Below are 13868 nucleotides of genomic sequence, written 5' to 3'. Positions count from 1 at the left end.
CTTATGGGTCCAGCCGATCTCGCAAGGAACACTACGCTTCCCTTGGCTTGAAACAGAGTTGTTCCTGAAGCATCTGCTCGCCTTCTTTGGCTATCACCAGCCGCAAATTTGGTCGCGTCCACATTCCCAGCTGGTGCATTACGAGAGCACGTCGCATTCGATTTCGCTGCCATTCTCAGCGCCAACCCCGCGGGAAAAGCTCGTGTACATAATTGACTCCTGTCCACGCTTTCTCAGACTCCGCTAGCCCCCGTCTCCGCATCGAGATTCAGGCGGGAAAGCGCGAGGTCTGTCCACTGATTCGGGCGGGGTCTAACACGGGAAGTGTTACAGCATCCTCGTGGGTGCCTAGTCTATCTTGCGAATATAAACCTCCTCTTTCGATATCGAGGATGGAGCAAACAGAGGGTCCTCTCGAAACGCGCTTTTCACCTCGGCTCACTGTGCTTTGTTGCTCCAACGATGTTCTACGCCCCCGCTCAGGACGTCCAGCGCCCCACCCACCCACGGCTGCATGTCCGTGACGCTCGGGACGCACACATCGTCTTCGAAGCTGTACGGCAAGGTCGGCTGAAGCCAGTCATGCGACGGCTGAACGAGCTAGAGAGATCCACTTATATTACCTCGGGCTCGCTGTTCGTCTGGGAGGAGAGCGACGACGAGATGGGACTCAAGCGCTGGACCGATGGCCGCGTCTGGAGTCAGTCCCGAATGCGCGAGGTTTGCCGCTGCTCCTACTGCTTTCTTCGGCCCTCTGATTGACGATATGGCGCGTATTAGCCTTACCTGTTCTACGACGAAAAGCTTGGAGATGAACCCCCCTCCGAACCTAAAACCAAGTGAGCACTCTCACAGTCCGGGCGCATCGTGCCTGCCTTCTCACTGTCATTTTATACCCAGGTGCACATACCGCTTCGTGGAGGGACCCTCACGGACGTGGACGTCCTCTGCGCAGTCGCACTATGAGCGCAGCGATCACCACCCCATGGGGCTCGTGAAGCAAGCGTACTCTGCGTGGGTCCTCACCTCCGTGAACGCCAAGCCGAGGAAATGGCATCTCACCGCGTACTTCACATACGCGGACCTGCCGAACATCCCCACTGTCGACAAGGACCCGCTCCTGAGCACGATCTCGGTCCCATCAGGAGTCTACAAAAGTGGCAAGGCGCGTTCAAGAAACTCGGACGCGTCGACGCCCGCACTGCCCTCACCGCCGTCCACACCTGGACCGGCAGGCCCATCTTCCCGGCCGTCGTCGCCCCTCCAATCATCGTCCCGCGCAAAGAAGGACGGTGTCGTGCTGCCGTCGCTCCACTCTGCGATCGTGAGCACCCCAATGAATTTTTCAGGGTCGCATCATCGCACCAATCCGCGCATGGCGGAGGACCAGCGGATGATTCAGATGCTGAACTCGCGGCCTATTCTATGATGTCTTGATAAGATATCCTCTTCTGTCATGCGCGGACGGCTGTTCGCTGCTCGCCGAGTGATGTATGGCTGGTGTTGATGTTTTGTTTTGACGTCTCCAGGGACCGTGGAGTCAATTTTGCCAATTCATCAGTGTGTGACAGCGCTCTGGGACTATCACTCACATGTTACGGGCTGTAGGGTGGTTTCGTATAGCGTGTAGCATATGTCAGACTAAACCCTCGTTTTGCCTCAGCCGGCAGGCACATGCGCGCCTTACGCTCGCGGGCGCGTCGCGGCTTTCCGAACGCGCTTGCCACAACTCGGAACAGCAGCATGGGCACCGCGCCACTGTTAGAATAAGGATACAGGTACACGTAAACGCATCATACATTGTGAACACGTGGGAGAGAGAGTATAGCAGTAGATAGCACCATCGCGCAACATCAGTCCTCATCGGACGAGTCGTCGTTTTGTCCGGCGCGTTCCTGCGCGTTCATCGCGCCAACGATGTCGTCGGACTGGCCTTTCTGGGCCGCTAGTCGTTGGCCTGTCCGAGCCACAATTATCATCGTGTGAGACTATACGTACAATAGTCAGGGCAATGGGACCGGGAAACGCACGGATAAGGGTATGTATTGACTCCTGTGTCTTGCGCTCGAGCTTGGCAAGTTTCCTATCCAGCTCGCGCTTTAGGTCCCAGTTTGGACGTTTTGGCGCAATGTTGAACAGGTCCTGCACAGTCGGGCGTGTGAGACGCCAAGGTCTTCGCAAACAGCTAGAAGCCACGTACTAAGTCCTGCGCCCTCCTCTCCGCGTCCTCCGCGATGATTTTCTCGGCCAAGCCGTCGACGCGGTGTTCCACAGTATCCTCCATTTGGACGTCGTCGTCATTTGTGCGTTTCTTCAGCGTCCTTGTCTCAGGATCAAAGGTGCGGTGTTTGATGACAGGCTCGTCACCTTCACTACGGCCAGCGACTTATCAGTAGTGAGAATACTGTACAAGCGTGTGCAAGCACGTACCCAGCCCCCTCTACGGCTTCTCCTGCCTTACGCTTGCGAAGTGCGATCAAGCGGGCCTTGCGTGCCTCAGAAGTATCCGCTAGAGACATGTTTGTATGGGAAGAAAGGCGGTTTAGGGAAGTGGAGGGGGTATTAGCACCAGGGAGCACGTTTGGTACATACCACCGGCGGTTTCGCGTCCAACGCGTCGCTGACTAAGCAACAACACACAGACGCGCTTCATGCCATCTTGAGAATTGGCCACCTCGGCCTGACGGTCCCCGCCTCCTCATCCACTTATCCCCTGTGCTTGTTATTCTCACTGTGTTTCTATAATTGTCGTCAATTGGGACCGTTCACGCTAGGACGGGTGAAGCTCTCGGCGACTCATGCTACAGAGTTGGCGGCAAGCCTGCTTGAAAGTATTCGACCGCCACCAGAAGCACATTGCCCGACCATGCCTAGTTCGGTACGAGGGGAAGAGCTTCACAACAACGGTCGTTTGCTATGCAGCTCCAAAGGCAACACCTGCCAAGGCAGCCATTAGGATGGAAGATTATCCTTGTGAGGTCATAAGGTGTGCCGAACGCGGTATATGCTCTGGCTCTTGTGTTCAGATACTTTGTTAGGAATTTCTCCATTATAGCCCATATTGGTGAGTCGCTCAGGCATACCCTTTCTTCTATACGTATAAATGTGGCGTGATGTAAGACCATGGCAAGTCTACTCTGGCGGATCGGTACGTGAATCAACTTCTCGTGCGTGCTTTCAATGCACTGACACTTATACCAGGCTATTGGAGGTATGGCTCTTAATATTGCATACATGTTACCGATTTGAACCTTGTCACAGTTAACGAACACGATTACCAAGAAAGATAAGGGCCTCAATCAGCAGGTCCTAGACAAATTGAAGGTCGAGCGCGAACGCGGAATCACAGGTAGGCTACTGCGCCATGCTTGAATGAATACCGACCAGTCATTAGTGACACTCTCAAAGTCAAAGCGCAGACAGCCAGGTATTTCCCTCAGGTAAAGTCTGTGATCGGCAACTTACTGTCCTGTTAGCATGTTCCATGAGAAGGATGGGACAAATTACCTCCTGAATCTGATTGACACACCGGTACGTACCCACCCGACCCTTGTGCTTCCTCGGACTCACTGTCAAGAATAGGGCCACGTCGACTTCTCGTGGGAGGTCGCTCGTTCTCTTGCTGCGTGCCAGGGAGCACTGCTCCTCGTCGATGCGTCACAAGGCGTCCAGGCCCAGTCAATATCCGTGTTCCACGTTGCGCGGGAGAAGGGACTTACTATCATTCCTGTGCTCAATAAGGCATGTGTCTGCTGCCCATCGACCCTCCGTACTGCAAGTGTTAATGACTGTGAGTAGATTGATCTCCCCGCAGCCCAGCCGGAGATTGTTGCGCTACAAATGCAATCAACGTTCGGGCTCGATCCCTCCGACGTCATCCAGATATCCGCGAAGACCGGAAAAGGGGTCGAGAAGGTGCTGCAAGCTATAGTCAATCGGATCCCACCTCCCGTCGGCGACCCGTCCGCTCCCTTGAAGGGCTTCCTTTTCGACTCATCGTGAGTACCTCGGTATTGACTTTACGTCTTACTGTAACATACATGCTTGCAGGTACGATCGTTATCGAGGTGTCATCTCCTTAATGAGCATCCAGGGGGGCGTACTCCGGAAAGGTTGGGACACGTCCTCTACAGTACCAGGAATAAACGGTCTACTTACGGACCGATCAGGGGATAGGATAGCCTCATGTCATACGCGGAAAAAGTACGAGGTTGCAGAACTAGGGATCATGTACCCAGAGGAGGTGCTTACGGACTGCTTGCGACCGGGCCAAGTCGGTTTCGTCGCGTGCAGTATGAAAGAGTCCGGAGAAGGTTAAGAATATCGTGATGTATTTTTGCGTGTCTCTGATACCCCTTCTCTGCTAGCTCACATAGGCGATACCTTCCATTGCGTGGGTCAACCAGTAGAGCCTATGCCCGGCTTCAAGCCAGCTAAAGCAATGGCAAGCGTCTTCAGCCACCGGGACGTGCAATGCAGCGCCACGCAGAGCTAACCTTGCTTGAAGGTTTACGCAGGAATTTACCCAGTAGACAGCAGCGACTTCCTGAAGCTAGAAGAGTCCATCAAGAGAGTGCGTTCGCGGCCATCTATCTCACACGTTCCCGTTCCCATTCTGGTACTTACGCCTACCAATTGCCCGTTCGCAGCTCAGCCTTACTGATCGCAGCGTCGAAGTCACACGCGAAACCTCGTCCGCCCTCGGGCAGGGCTGCCGCCTGGGATTCCTCGGGACCCTACACATGGACGTCTTCCGCCAACGCCTCGAGGACGAGTACGATGCAAACGTCATCATCACCGCGCCCACCGTGCCCTACCAAAGTGCGTGTCCATCCTGATCCCCTTCAGTTAAGTATGCGTGTGTTAAACATAGGTGATTCACCGTCCTAGTTGTTCATAGGGACGGGAGAACGTCGCTCATTAGCAATCCCACCGAATTCCCAGACCCCTCCGAGTTCGCCAGCGGCGGCCGAGTGAAGGACGTCCTCGAACCGATCGTGAAGGCCTCCATCATCGTTCCAGAAAGTGCGTCTTTCGCGTCATTCATCGCTTCTGCCTCCCCACGCGATACTCATATCTCTCCTGCTTCTGCTTTTCCTTCTCGTCCATTGCACTTTGGCTTCGCTTCTTATATCCACATTGCCATTTCTACATTGACGGCTTGGGTTGCCGGCGTTCCGTCTTCGGTGCTTCTCTTTGACGCATTGTTCCCCATTCACGTGGGGACGATTCCATGTCAAGCAGAGTACTTCAGTGCAATGATGGACTTGTGCTTCGAGCACCGTGGGACGGACCTCGACTGGCAGTCCATGGAGGCTCCGGGGCAGGCCGACGGGGGCGAGGCGATGTCCAATCGAGTGCTCATGAGCGTCACACTGCCCCTGGCCGAGATTGTGACGGGCTTCTTCGACAAGCTCAAGAGCCGCAGCTCTGGCTTCGCCAGCTTCGAGTGAGTGCTCGGTGCTTTTCCTTTCGGCTCCTGTCACATTCGTTCCCGCGTTATCGGGATGCTTCATCGAGGGTATGATGTTGATGGGCTAACCTTGTGTTGCTCAACTTTCGCACCGGAAATACAGTTATGAGGATGCGGGATACCAGAAAAGCGACCTGCGCAAGGTGAGTTGGACTTCGTTCTACTGTCTGTCTCAGTGCCTTCTAACTGGTGACTGATTGCGGTCCTTGAATCGCGTCTTGTTGTAGATGACATTTCTGCTCAATCACAAACCCGTTGACGCTCTCGCATTGATCGTCCATGCGAAGGCTGTCGATGAGACCGGTAGATACTGGGTGGAGAAGCTTTGTGCGTTATATTGATATTCTGAGTGGAAGCGAACAGCGTCAACTAACGGTTGCTGCAGTCAAGATCATACCACGACAGCTGTTCGAGGTCCCGATCCAGGCCGCAGTTGGGAACACTATCATCGCACGAAGGACTCTTTCAGCCTTGCGGGCAGATGTTACCGCTGGTCTCTACGGTGGTAAATACCTGGGAGGTCCACTAAGTTTAGGAACACATGTGCTTACTGCGTGGATTGTCAGGTCATTACGAGCGCAAGCTCAAGCATCTCCAGAATCAAAAGGAATCGAAGCGCAAGATGAAGCGGGTTGGGCGCATCGACCTGCCACAAGAAGCGTTCTTCGACCTGCTAAGTTCAAAGTAACGCTGAACGACTCGCATACTTCCACTGCTGACTCCTTGGCGGCCTCGTCGTCCCGCGAGCCCCAAAGTCCCGAGCGGGATCGCGAAGTTGCAAGTCATGGTCGATCGCAGCCGCCCTACATCAGTAGTGGCTATAAATCATAAACTTGCCGCTGGATACCATTAGCTGTAAGAAGTCCGTTCGTCTCCATATGCCTGCTGCGCGATTCGGAATGGCGTATTTTGACAATAACATTCCCACACGACGGGCATTCGTCAAATCTTACAGAAATAGATGCTCGAGAATAAAAAGGCAATGTGCGCACCAGATGGGCTTAAAGAATACTGTCGCGCGTGCGTGGGGCACGTTATGGGCTGCGTTGTCTAGGTGGAGTGTCCGACGACATGGCGATGCACTAAGTACATTTGGCACGACGAATCTCATGCCACTCGTGGCACGCGTGTACAAGATACGACAACCGCAAGCTGGGGGATGTTGACGGGCCAGCAGTTTCTTTATCTTGCCAACATCCTGAACGCAACGGCTAGCTCTCCGGCACACTTGGTGTAGGTGTAGCGTGTCCGCCTGCCGGGAAAGATGGTGGGTGGAACAAAGTGACCTGCACGGTGAAACTGTTGCAGGTATGTAGAGCGATCGGGCAAAGCATGAGATTATCTTGACACCCAAAGATTTTCTCGCGCGCACAGGCGTCCGAGGGGACAAGGCCCTCTGTTCCGCGGCACTGATGGAATTTCGAGTAGGCGGAACAAGTATCCCCACACTCCGACGAACAATACATACTCGACCTGTGAACAAGTGAGCAGCTGGGCAGAGGAGATGCATGTACGGATGTACGGCGAAGTTGGCGGCGACATCTTCGCATCCTGGCGTTTTTGCAGATGACGATAGACCACCGCCTTATTGCAGCAATTTCGAGACTTCAGTATATTTCTCCATGCACAGATAACTCTGCGCCCGAGCTCTCTTTCAGAAACACTTGCTTTGCATTGAGGCGCTGCTGATGCTGCAAGCTGGGTGGGCCTCCGCGTGAGTCTGCCTATCCGAAACGGATCATTTTGGACTGGTATGGCGAGATAAATATCATGTATGTATGTACAGAGTCGACAGGGGGATGGCGCAAATTTGGCGGGACCTTGGCCCATGACTGGTTGTCTTGGAGAGCAGGAAACGCTAAGTAGAAGGGTGAGGCAATCTATGTCGAAGGCCTCGGCTATGTATCGCTTATCGCGACACAAAGGGCTTAGACTCTGGGGAAGCGACCTCCTTTAAATTTGTCGCCCGCTCACCGTCAGAGAAACCGATGTTGGGCTGGAGTCGGAGGTTGAGACAAGCCGGAAAGGGAGTGTATGGGCTGTATTTTGTATGTATCATGATCAGAGATGCATGATCTGTACATAGCAGGCGGTTGATGGCTGTTGATGGCACTCGAGAGCTTCCCGCCAGGCGGCGGAGGACCAAGCGGGCGGAGTGCTATTGGTCCGCGCTTCGGTGCCTGACGGTCCGTGTAACGGAGTAAGCTTGTTTCCACGGCGACCTCCCAGTGTCCGCCCATAAAAGCCCGTACCAGTCCTATCATTCCCCATCTTCCTTCCCCCTTGTCGAGCTAGTCCTCTTTGCTACCAGCGCACCACGAGCAGGGTACGTCCAATTCTCTACTCCCGCGATCTCATGCGATGTCTGACAATCTCGCAAATATATAGTCTCGAGTCGGTTACTTCGTCCTTTGCTAACTCTACTTGAACTCTTGTCCGCTCTTTGTCTCCTCGCCCAATCAAGTTCAAGATGCGTTTCTTCACTGTCGCTGCTGCTCTCCTGCCCGTCGGTGTCGCCCTCGCCCAGACTACCCATGTCGTCAAGGTCGGCGGGAATGCATCCCTCACCTACACCCCCAACCAGTACGTTCTCGTCCTGATAGATCGCCGCTAGCCGAATCACTAAGGCCCATGCAGGCTCACTGGTGTCGCCAACGGGGATGTCATTCAGTTCCAGTTCTTGGACAAGAACCACACCGTCACCCAGTCTACTTTCGCTGCCCCCTGCTCCAACATCACCGATGCGACCGGCGCCGTGACCGGCGTTGATTCTGGCTTCCAGTTCGTCCCAGCCGGCGCGACGCAATTCCCTGTCTGGCAAATCACCGTCAACAACGCTTCGGCTCCGCTCTGGTTCTTCTGCCGTCAGGCTACGTACGTTTCTACCGCAATCGCGCAGCTCGTCGATCCCTTTGCAAACCGTTGACATTGACGTATCACAGGCACTGCCAGGCCGGTATGGTCTTCGCCGTTAACCCCACCGCTGCGAAGACGTATGACGCCTTCAAGGCCAACGCCGCGCAGTCGGTCGCCGTGAACGGATCGCCCGCTCCAGCCAACGGTACCACGGGCTCCACCGGCGCCCCTGCATCGAGTGCCAGTGGTTCAACTGGTGGTGCCGTTGGTACTGCAGCTGCTTCCGGCTCGACCCCGTCGCCATCGGCGGCTGGTACGGCGGGTAACGGTGCCAGTGCGCTCTCGTTCTCCGGCGTGACCCTCCTGTCGCTCGCCGGTCTCTCTCTCGGTCTCCTCCTCTAAGCTCCCTGATGAGCCTTGCTCCCCCGCTCTAATCGGGTGCTGCACGCTTAGGGCTGGCCGAGAAGGGATGTGGGGGCTTATCGTTATTAGTGAATTTGCGTATCTTACTGGGTTCCGAGGACACTTCATGACATACGAGCGACACAACGCATTGTTTACTACAAGTTAGCTTTGAGCCCCGCGCGACGCGCAGGGCGTGGACATTTCTTCACAAGTAGCCTCATGTCAACGATGTGCCGCTGGTACAAAAGGCAATACAAGGGATTGGTTTGAACGCCAGGAGATGTTGCGTGTTTGGAGAGGCGGAGAGTTATTTTGTGTTGCGATGCGCGAAAAAAGACATGGGCGCAGCATCATGTCTAGCCACTGTCGCTGGGCGCACTGACGATCAGGTTGGGTCACTGCCTCCTGTTCGATGCTGCGTGCAAATCATCTCCGAATAGTGTGCCAATCTTCTTCCTGCCATTACTCCATTGACATACTCAAGATCCTCGACGCCGCCCGTACTGCCCAGCCCCCTGCAGTGACAGCTGCCTCCCAGCACGATCTGCGAACGTCTCCCAGGAGGCGTGGCACCGCGGACTCGTCATCGGGCATGTAGGGCTGCGCTGGGACTGGGGATTGTCACCGAAGCATCAGAGGAATTGCACGGCGCAGTACTAGTGCTCATCTATGATCCCGCACTCCCATTCCCATTTCCCCATTCCGTCGTCTCCATGCGTGTGTGTGTCGCTGTCCGAAGGCAGTACGTCCGAGGCGTCCAGCTCCTGCCGGCTGATGGCTGTCGCTAGATCACGAAGCCGAGTGTCCCGAGCGTGGGCTGCTCGGGGGCTTTTCTTCCCAACCCGTCAAGGAGCGGGTTGAGCGGGTTGAGCGGGTTGAGAGGCCTGATGGTCAGGTGGGATCGTAACGGTGTGATGTCGTATGTAGTCAATCGTACTTATGCGTGATGCGGTACGTTTCAATTAAATGTTCATGGGGTCACAGCGAGACGTCCGGGACATAGAAGCGAGCAGCAAATGTGAGCTGCTGACATATATGCCAGAAGACGACTGGTGTGCAGCAGCGAGCGCCGACTTCTGTGACAGGCTTTTCATGACATCGACATGACGAAGAATTCAGCAATGTTTGGCGTTAGGCCGGTGCCGACAAGATGTCTGCAATCCGCCTAATCAGAGACCGACTAAGTATCGGTTGTGCAGTAGGTTGCGCTGCTGTCGACTGCCTCATGTTAGTAGGGATGCTTACTTACCTTGGACCCCCCCTTTCACATATTCCTCGCCAGATGAATATACATTATCGGTCCCCTCTACGTTCTCCGCTGACTCCCGCCCACGGCCGTCGCTCTCAGAGTTCTGTTCCGGCCACTTACCGGGACATAGCTTTCAAAGCAAGACACAGTCGCACAATCGCAGCGGTGCAACCGGGGCGTGCAGGCGTGTGTGTGGCGTCCCGATAGCGAAGTAAGCATCCGGCGAGCTGCAGGCTGGCTCAAGGCCGAAGCACTTGGCAGAGCGAGGACGTTCCAGTGCGGGGGCAGCAAGGTTGTGCAAAGCTCGAACACCGTCAATTGAGGCAGAGGGTCGCGGAGACGCAACACTCGAGCTGATGCTGCTCCGGGCTCACATGCATGGACCACGACCGTAGGGACGATTGAACACTGAAAAGACGGCGTATATATACGGACGGTAGACAATCAGTGAATGGTTACATTGACAAGTACCTATTAGAAGGTGCTTCAGCAACGAATTGGATTCAAAACGACAAATTTGCCGATGCCAGCTGAACGTTGAACGTTGAATGATGGAACCTACCTTAAAGGCCGGTCTGGTCCAGCGACTCGCCAATACTCCATCTCAGCCTGGTACTCCCTACGCTCGACCGCTGAACGCGAACATGTTCTAGCCTTGGCAAAGTCATCGGTGTGGTCATGTCATCTGCGGCGACCTGCCGCTTGAGGACGGAATACCTGCAGATGGGACACACTTACTAGCCGGTGGTCTGACCATTCACGTACCTTCCGAATGGACGCCGCGGGTCGTAATCCAAAAACTAAGGGAGAAACATCCAGCAATCCGAATATAAGATGGTTCGCGTGTCGACGGATTTGTCAGAGCGTGCTTGTCATGATGTCTACTCCATGGGCCTGCATGGGTCGCGTGTTGGCTGCAATACGAGATTGAAGACTAGGATGGTCGCCACTACATGTCAGTCTGTGATGCAAACAAGCAAGTTCCGGGCATTGAATATCAAGGCCTGGTGGTTGTGAGGACAAGAGTGGTGGAAGGCAGGCACTGATCGACGGTCCGGAGAGGCGTGGTGACATCATCCATGTTCGCTACCGTCGGGCGCGGGCTGCTCGTCGCGCGCACGACGCCCACCGTTGGGCTCTCTTGTCTTCCCCCACCACAGACAACTTCGACGACATCGACGGGCATTCACTTGCTCGTCCCTCGCATCATCCTCGGCCATGCTCCGACGGACAGTGCCCGCCACCATGAGACTGGGCCTGCAGCGCTCGGCTCTCTACAGGCTACCTCCTCAGACTTACGCCCGTCTTGCACTCACTGGATACCCCACCGTACGAACCTATGCAACAGCCAACACGTCAACGGAGGCTCCCCTTCTTTTCAGGCGATTTCGCACGTTCGCACGATATACATTCTACCTTGCTGGCTCGACTTTGGTCGGCTGCTTCGTTCTGACAGGTGCTATTTTCCTCCACGATGCTTTCACCTATCAGGAACGCGTGAGTATTCCCAACACTCGTCTACGCACTCCCCCTCAAACGGTTTGTTAGAACGTCGATCGTGTTCCCGTCGCGCCGCGCGCCCTTGCACCCGAGCGCGGAGGTCCCAAGAATCTACCCATCGTCTCGCGCCTTCTGAGCGACTACGAAGACGAGGAGAACCGCGCACTCTCGGAGAAGCCTCACTTAGTGATAGTCGGCGGTGGTTGGGGCGTACGTGATCTACTCAACATTAAGCAAACGCACCCTCTGACGCGTGTTTCTGGCCACATAGGCGGTGGGTGTCATCGACAAACTCAACCCCGGAGACTACCACGTCACGGTCATTTCTCCCGAAACATACACAACGTTCACCCCCCTACTCCCATGTGAGCTGCAGTACAGTCTCACGCCTAACACCCTACTCACTGTGACCTCCCCGAAAAGCTGCGGCGGTCGGGACAGTCTCCGTCCGTTCCCTTGTGGAACCCCTCCGGAAGATCCTCGCCCGCGTACACGGTCACCTCATCAATGCCCGTGCCGTCGATCTCGTCATGTCTGAGCGCCTGGTCGAGGTGGAGACCGTCGTTCCTGCCGGCTCGCAACCCACCCGCATGTACATCCCGTGTGTCCCGTATTCGTTGCAGTTTGCCTTGCCATCCGCTGAAGATGTGTGCATACCTCACTGCTCAGGTATGACAAGCTCATCATTGCCGTCGGATCGACCTCAAGCACACATGGGGTCCCAGGGCTGGAGCACTGCTATCAGCTGAAGACAGTCGGCGACGCGCAGGCTATCCGCAAACGGGTCATTGGTACGTGTAGCAGGCTTTCGATGGGTTTTCATGGGTCTCATGAAGCGTGTCTCGGATAACAGACAACTTCGAAGCGGCTTCACTGCCCACAACCAGTCCTGAGGAGCGGAAGCGACTGCTCAGTTTCGTCGTTTGTGGTGGTGGCCCGACGGGCGTGGAGACGGCTGCCGAGATCTACGACCTGTGCCAGGAGGACATCTTCAACTACGTAACTATGTCCCTTTGAGCAATGCTTGCGACGTCCTCTGAGCATCATCTCGCTTGCAGTTCCCGAAGATCTGCAGAAAAGACATCTCCATTCATGTGATCCAGAGTCGTGAGCATATCCTAAACACGGTATGTCCCCATTTGCTATGTGCTCAGACCAACAACTCAGCACGCGCTGCTCCAGTACTCGGAGGCCATCTCCAAGTACGCTGAGGACAAGTTCTTGCACGACCACATCGACCTCGTCACCTCCGCCCGCGTTGCCTCCGTCGAGCCTGACAAGGTGGTCTACACCAAAAAGACCGCGGATGGCAAGGTCGAGACGCACGAGATCCCGACCAACTTTGTGCTCTGGTCGACGGGCATCGCGATGAACCCATTCAGCAAGCGCGTGTCAGATCTCCTGCCCAACCAGGTGCACAAGAAGGCGATCGAGGTCGACGCGCATCTGCGGGTGAAGGGCGCGCCGCTGGGCACGGTGTATGCGATTGGCGACGCGAGCACAATCGAAACGTCGATTGTGAGTTACCTGTTGGAGTTGGTGGATGAGGCGGACAAGAACAAGGACGGGAAGATTGACTTTGAGGAGTGGGAGATCATGGGTATGTTGCTGTCTCTGTGCAGTGGCTTTGACTTCAGGGGCTGATGATGCATGGGGCCACGCGGATAGTGTCGCGCATCAAGAAGCGCATCCCGATGGCAGAGGGACAGCTCCAGAAGGTCCGCGAGCTGTTCGACCTGTACGACTCGGACGCGGATAACTCCCTCAACTTGAATGAGCTCGCGGTCCTCCTCCAAGAGATCGGTCACAAGATCACAGCGCTGCCCGCGGTACGCCCCACCAGCACACACTCCAGTACATTTGCTGAGCTATCTGACGTTTGTAGACCGCGCAAGTCGCTTCGCAGCAAGGCAAGTACCTCGGAAAGAAGCTCTCCAAGGTCGCCGAGCGTAGTCCCGTCCTTCAGGCTAATGGCATCGGGCCCGAGGGCGCGGACGAGTTCGTCGCGCAGCCGTTCCGGTACTTCCACCTCGGCTCGCTCGCCTACATTGGCAACGCAGCCGTGTTCGACCTGGGTCGGTTCAGCTTCATGGGCGGGCTCGCGGCGATGTACGCGTGGCGGAGCGTGTACTGGAGCGAGCAGGTCAGCATGCGCACGAGGGCATTGTTGATGATTGACTGGGTCGTCCGGTGCGTGTTTACTTTTCGGTGTTTGCTGTGTATAGAGCTGCGTTGCTGATATTGGGGCGGTGTGGTAGGGGTATCTGGGGACGGGACCTGTCGCGGCTGTAGGAAGATAAAAATTTCGGGTCCCATCGGCTCGTTGTATAGCCATCTATATCCCCGTCTAGACTATACCTACGGTAGCTGCCTGCACTACTACAC

At 55.5% G+C, this 13868-nt stretch overlaps 5 protein-coding genes across 5 annotated transcripts; 4 read left to right on the top strand and 1 right to left on the bottom strand.

Moving 5' to 3' along the window:
• Positions 1 to 462: 462 nt before the first annotated feature.
• On the top strand, positions 463 to 1500 carry DICSQDRAFT_78597 (uncharacterized protein; the record flags this gene model as incomplete). Its single annotated transcript, XM_007361472.1, has 3 exons — positions 463 to 720; positions 781 to 839; positions 901 to 1500. 3 exons carry the CDS (start codon positions 463 to 465, stop codon positions 1427 to 1429), a joined length of 846 nt encoding a protein of 281 aa, XP_007361534.1. The 3' UTR covers positions 1430 to 1500.
• Positions 1501 to 1746: 246 nt separating this feature from the next.
• DICSQDRAFT_98275 (mRNA splicing factor) lies at positions 1747 to 2547 on the bottom strand. Its single transcript, XM_007361471.1, has 4 exons — positions 2431 to 2547; positions 2201 to 2372; positions 2031 to 2142; positions 1747 to 1957 (listed from the first exon to the last, which is right to left on the bottom strand). Exons 1-4 carry the CDS (start codon positions 2517 to 2519, stop codon positions 1854 to 1856), a joined length of 477 nt encoding a protein of 158 aa, XP_007361533.1. The 5' UTR covers positions 2520 to 2547; the 3' UTR covers positions 1747 to 1853.
• Positions 2548 to 2690: 143 nt separating this feature from the next.
• On the top strand, positions 2691 to 6460 carry DICSQDRAFT_132408 (GTP-binding protein lepa). The gene is made up of 20 exons (XM_007361470.1): positions 2691 to 2986; positions 3039 to 3064; positions 3121 to 3148; positions 3202 to 3211; positions 3262 to 3349; positions 3409 to 3427; positions 3477 to 3531; positions 3583 to 3741; positions 3799 to 3998; positions 4051 to 4112; positions 4170 to 4313; positions 4368 to 4444; positions 4508 to 4573; positions 4650 to 4821; positions 4891 to 5025; positions 5245 to 5449; positions 5577 to 5616; positions 5701 to 5800; positions 5859 to 5978; positions 6040 to 6460. The coding sequence occupies exons 1-20, from the start codon at positions 2958 to 2960 to the stop codon at positions 6159 to 6161; spliced, it is 1857 nt and encodes a 618-aa protein (XP_007361532.1). The 5' UTR covers positions 2691 to 2957; the 3' UTR covers positions 6162 to 6460.
• Positions 6461 to 7741: 1281 nt separating this feature from the next.
• Positions 7742 to 9010, top strand: DICSQDRAFT_159248 (uncharacterized protein). The gene is made up of 4 exons (XM_007361469.1): positions 7742 to 7799; positions 7862 to 8056; positions 8111 to 8347; positions 8416 to 9010. Exons 2-4 carry the CDS (start codon positions 7944 to 7946, stop codon positions 8729 to 8731), a joined length of 666 nt encoding a protein of 221 aa, XP_007361531.1. The 5' UTR covers positions 7742 to 7799; positions 7862 to 7943; the 3' UTR covers positions 8732 to 9010.
• Positions 9011 to 11228: 2218 nt separating this feature from the next.
• DICSQDRAFT_165970 (nucleotide-binding domain-containing protein) lies at positions 11229 to 13775 on the top strand (the record flags this gene model as incomplete). Its single annotated transcript, XM_007361468.1, has 11 exons — positions 11229 to 11480; positions 11532 to 11693; positions 11755 to 11848; positions 11907 to 12084; positions 12153 to 12274; positions 12337 to 12482; positions 12542 to 12610; positions 12666 to 13083; positions 13152 to 13312; positions 13369 to 13673; positions 13742 to 13775. 11 exons carry the CDS (start codon positions 11229 to 11231, stop codon positions 13773 to 13775), a joined length of 1941 nt encoding a protein of 646 aa, XP_007361530.1.
• Between the last annotated feature and the right edge of the window lie 93 nt (positions 13776 to 13868).

This window comes from Dichomitus squalens (assembly GCF_000275845.1).
Source record: "Dichomitus squalens LYAD-421 SS1 unplaced genomic scaffold DICSQscaffold_2, whole genome shotgun sequence".
Taxonomy (NCBI): domain Eukaryota; kingdom Fungi; phylum Basidiomycota; class Agaricomycetes; order Polyporales; family Polyporaceae; genus Dichomitus; species Dichomitus squalens.
The sequence above is the reverse complement of the archived record's forward strand: the minus strand, read 5'-3'. Positions and strand labels throughout refer to the sequence as shown.

Excerpts from the sequence above, each read along its gene's own strand:
- DICSQDRAFT_98275 (XM_007361471.1), bottom strand. The coding sequence starts at position 2,519 with ATGTCTCTAGCGGATACTTCTGAGGCACGCAAGGCCCGCTTGATCGCA. Across the intron at positions 2,143-2,200 it reads AGAGGAGGGCGCAGGACTTA|GACCTGTTCAACATTGCGCC; the intron begins GTACGTGGCTTC and ends CCGACTGTGCAG. Across the intron at positions 1,958-2,030 it reads GTCAATACATACCCTTATCC|GCCAACGACTAGCGGCCCAG; the intron begins GTGCGTTTCCCG and ends TGGCTCGGACAG.
- DICSQDRAFT_132408 (XM_007361470.1), top strand. The coding sequence starts at position 2,958 with ATGGAAGATTATCCTTGTGAGGTCATAAG. Across the intron at positions 2,987-3,038 it reads TATCCTTGTGAGGTCATAAG|GAATTTCTCCATTATAGCCC; the intron begins GTGTGCCGAACG and ends ATACTTTGTTAG. Across the intron at positions 5,026-5,244 it reads CTCCATCATCGTTCCAGAAA|AGTACTTCAGTGCAATGATG; the intron begins GTGCGTCTTTCG and ends CATGTCAAGCAG.
- DICSQDRAFT_159248 (XM_007361469.1), top strand. The coding sequence starts at position 7,944 with ATGCGTTTCTTCACTGTCGCTGCTGCTCTCCTGCCCGTCGGTGTCGCC. Across the intron at positions 8,057-8,110 it reads CTCACCTACACCCCCAACCA|GCTCACTGGTGTCGCCAACG; the intron begins GTACGTTCTCGT and ends AGGCCCATGCAG. Across the intron at positions 8,348-8,415 it reads TTCTTCTGCCGTCAGGCTAC|GCACTGCCAGGCCGGTATGG; the intron begins GTACGTTTCTAC and ends GACGTATCACAG.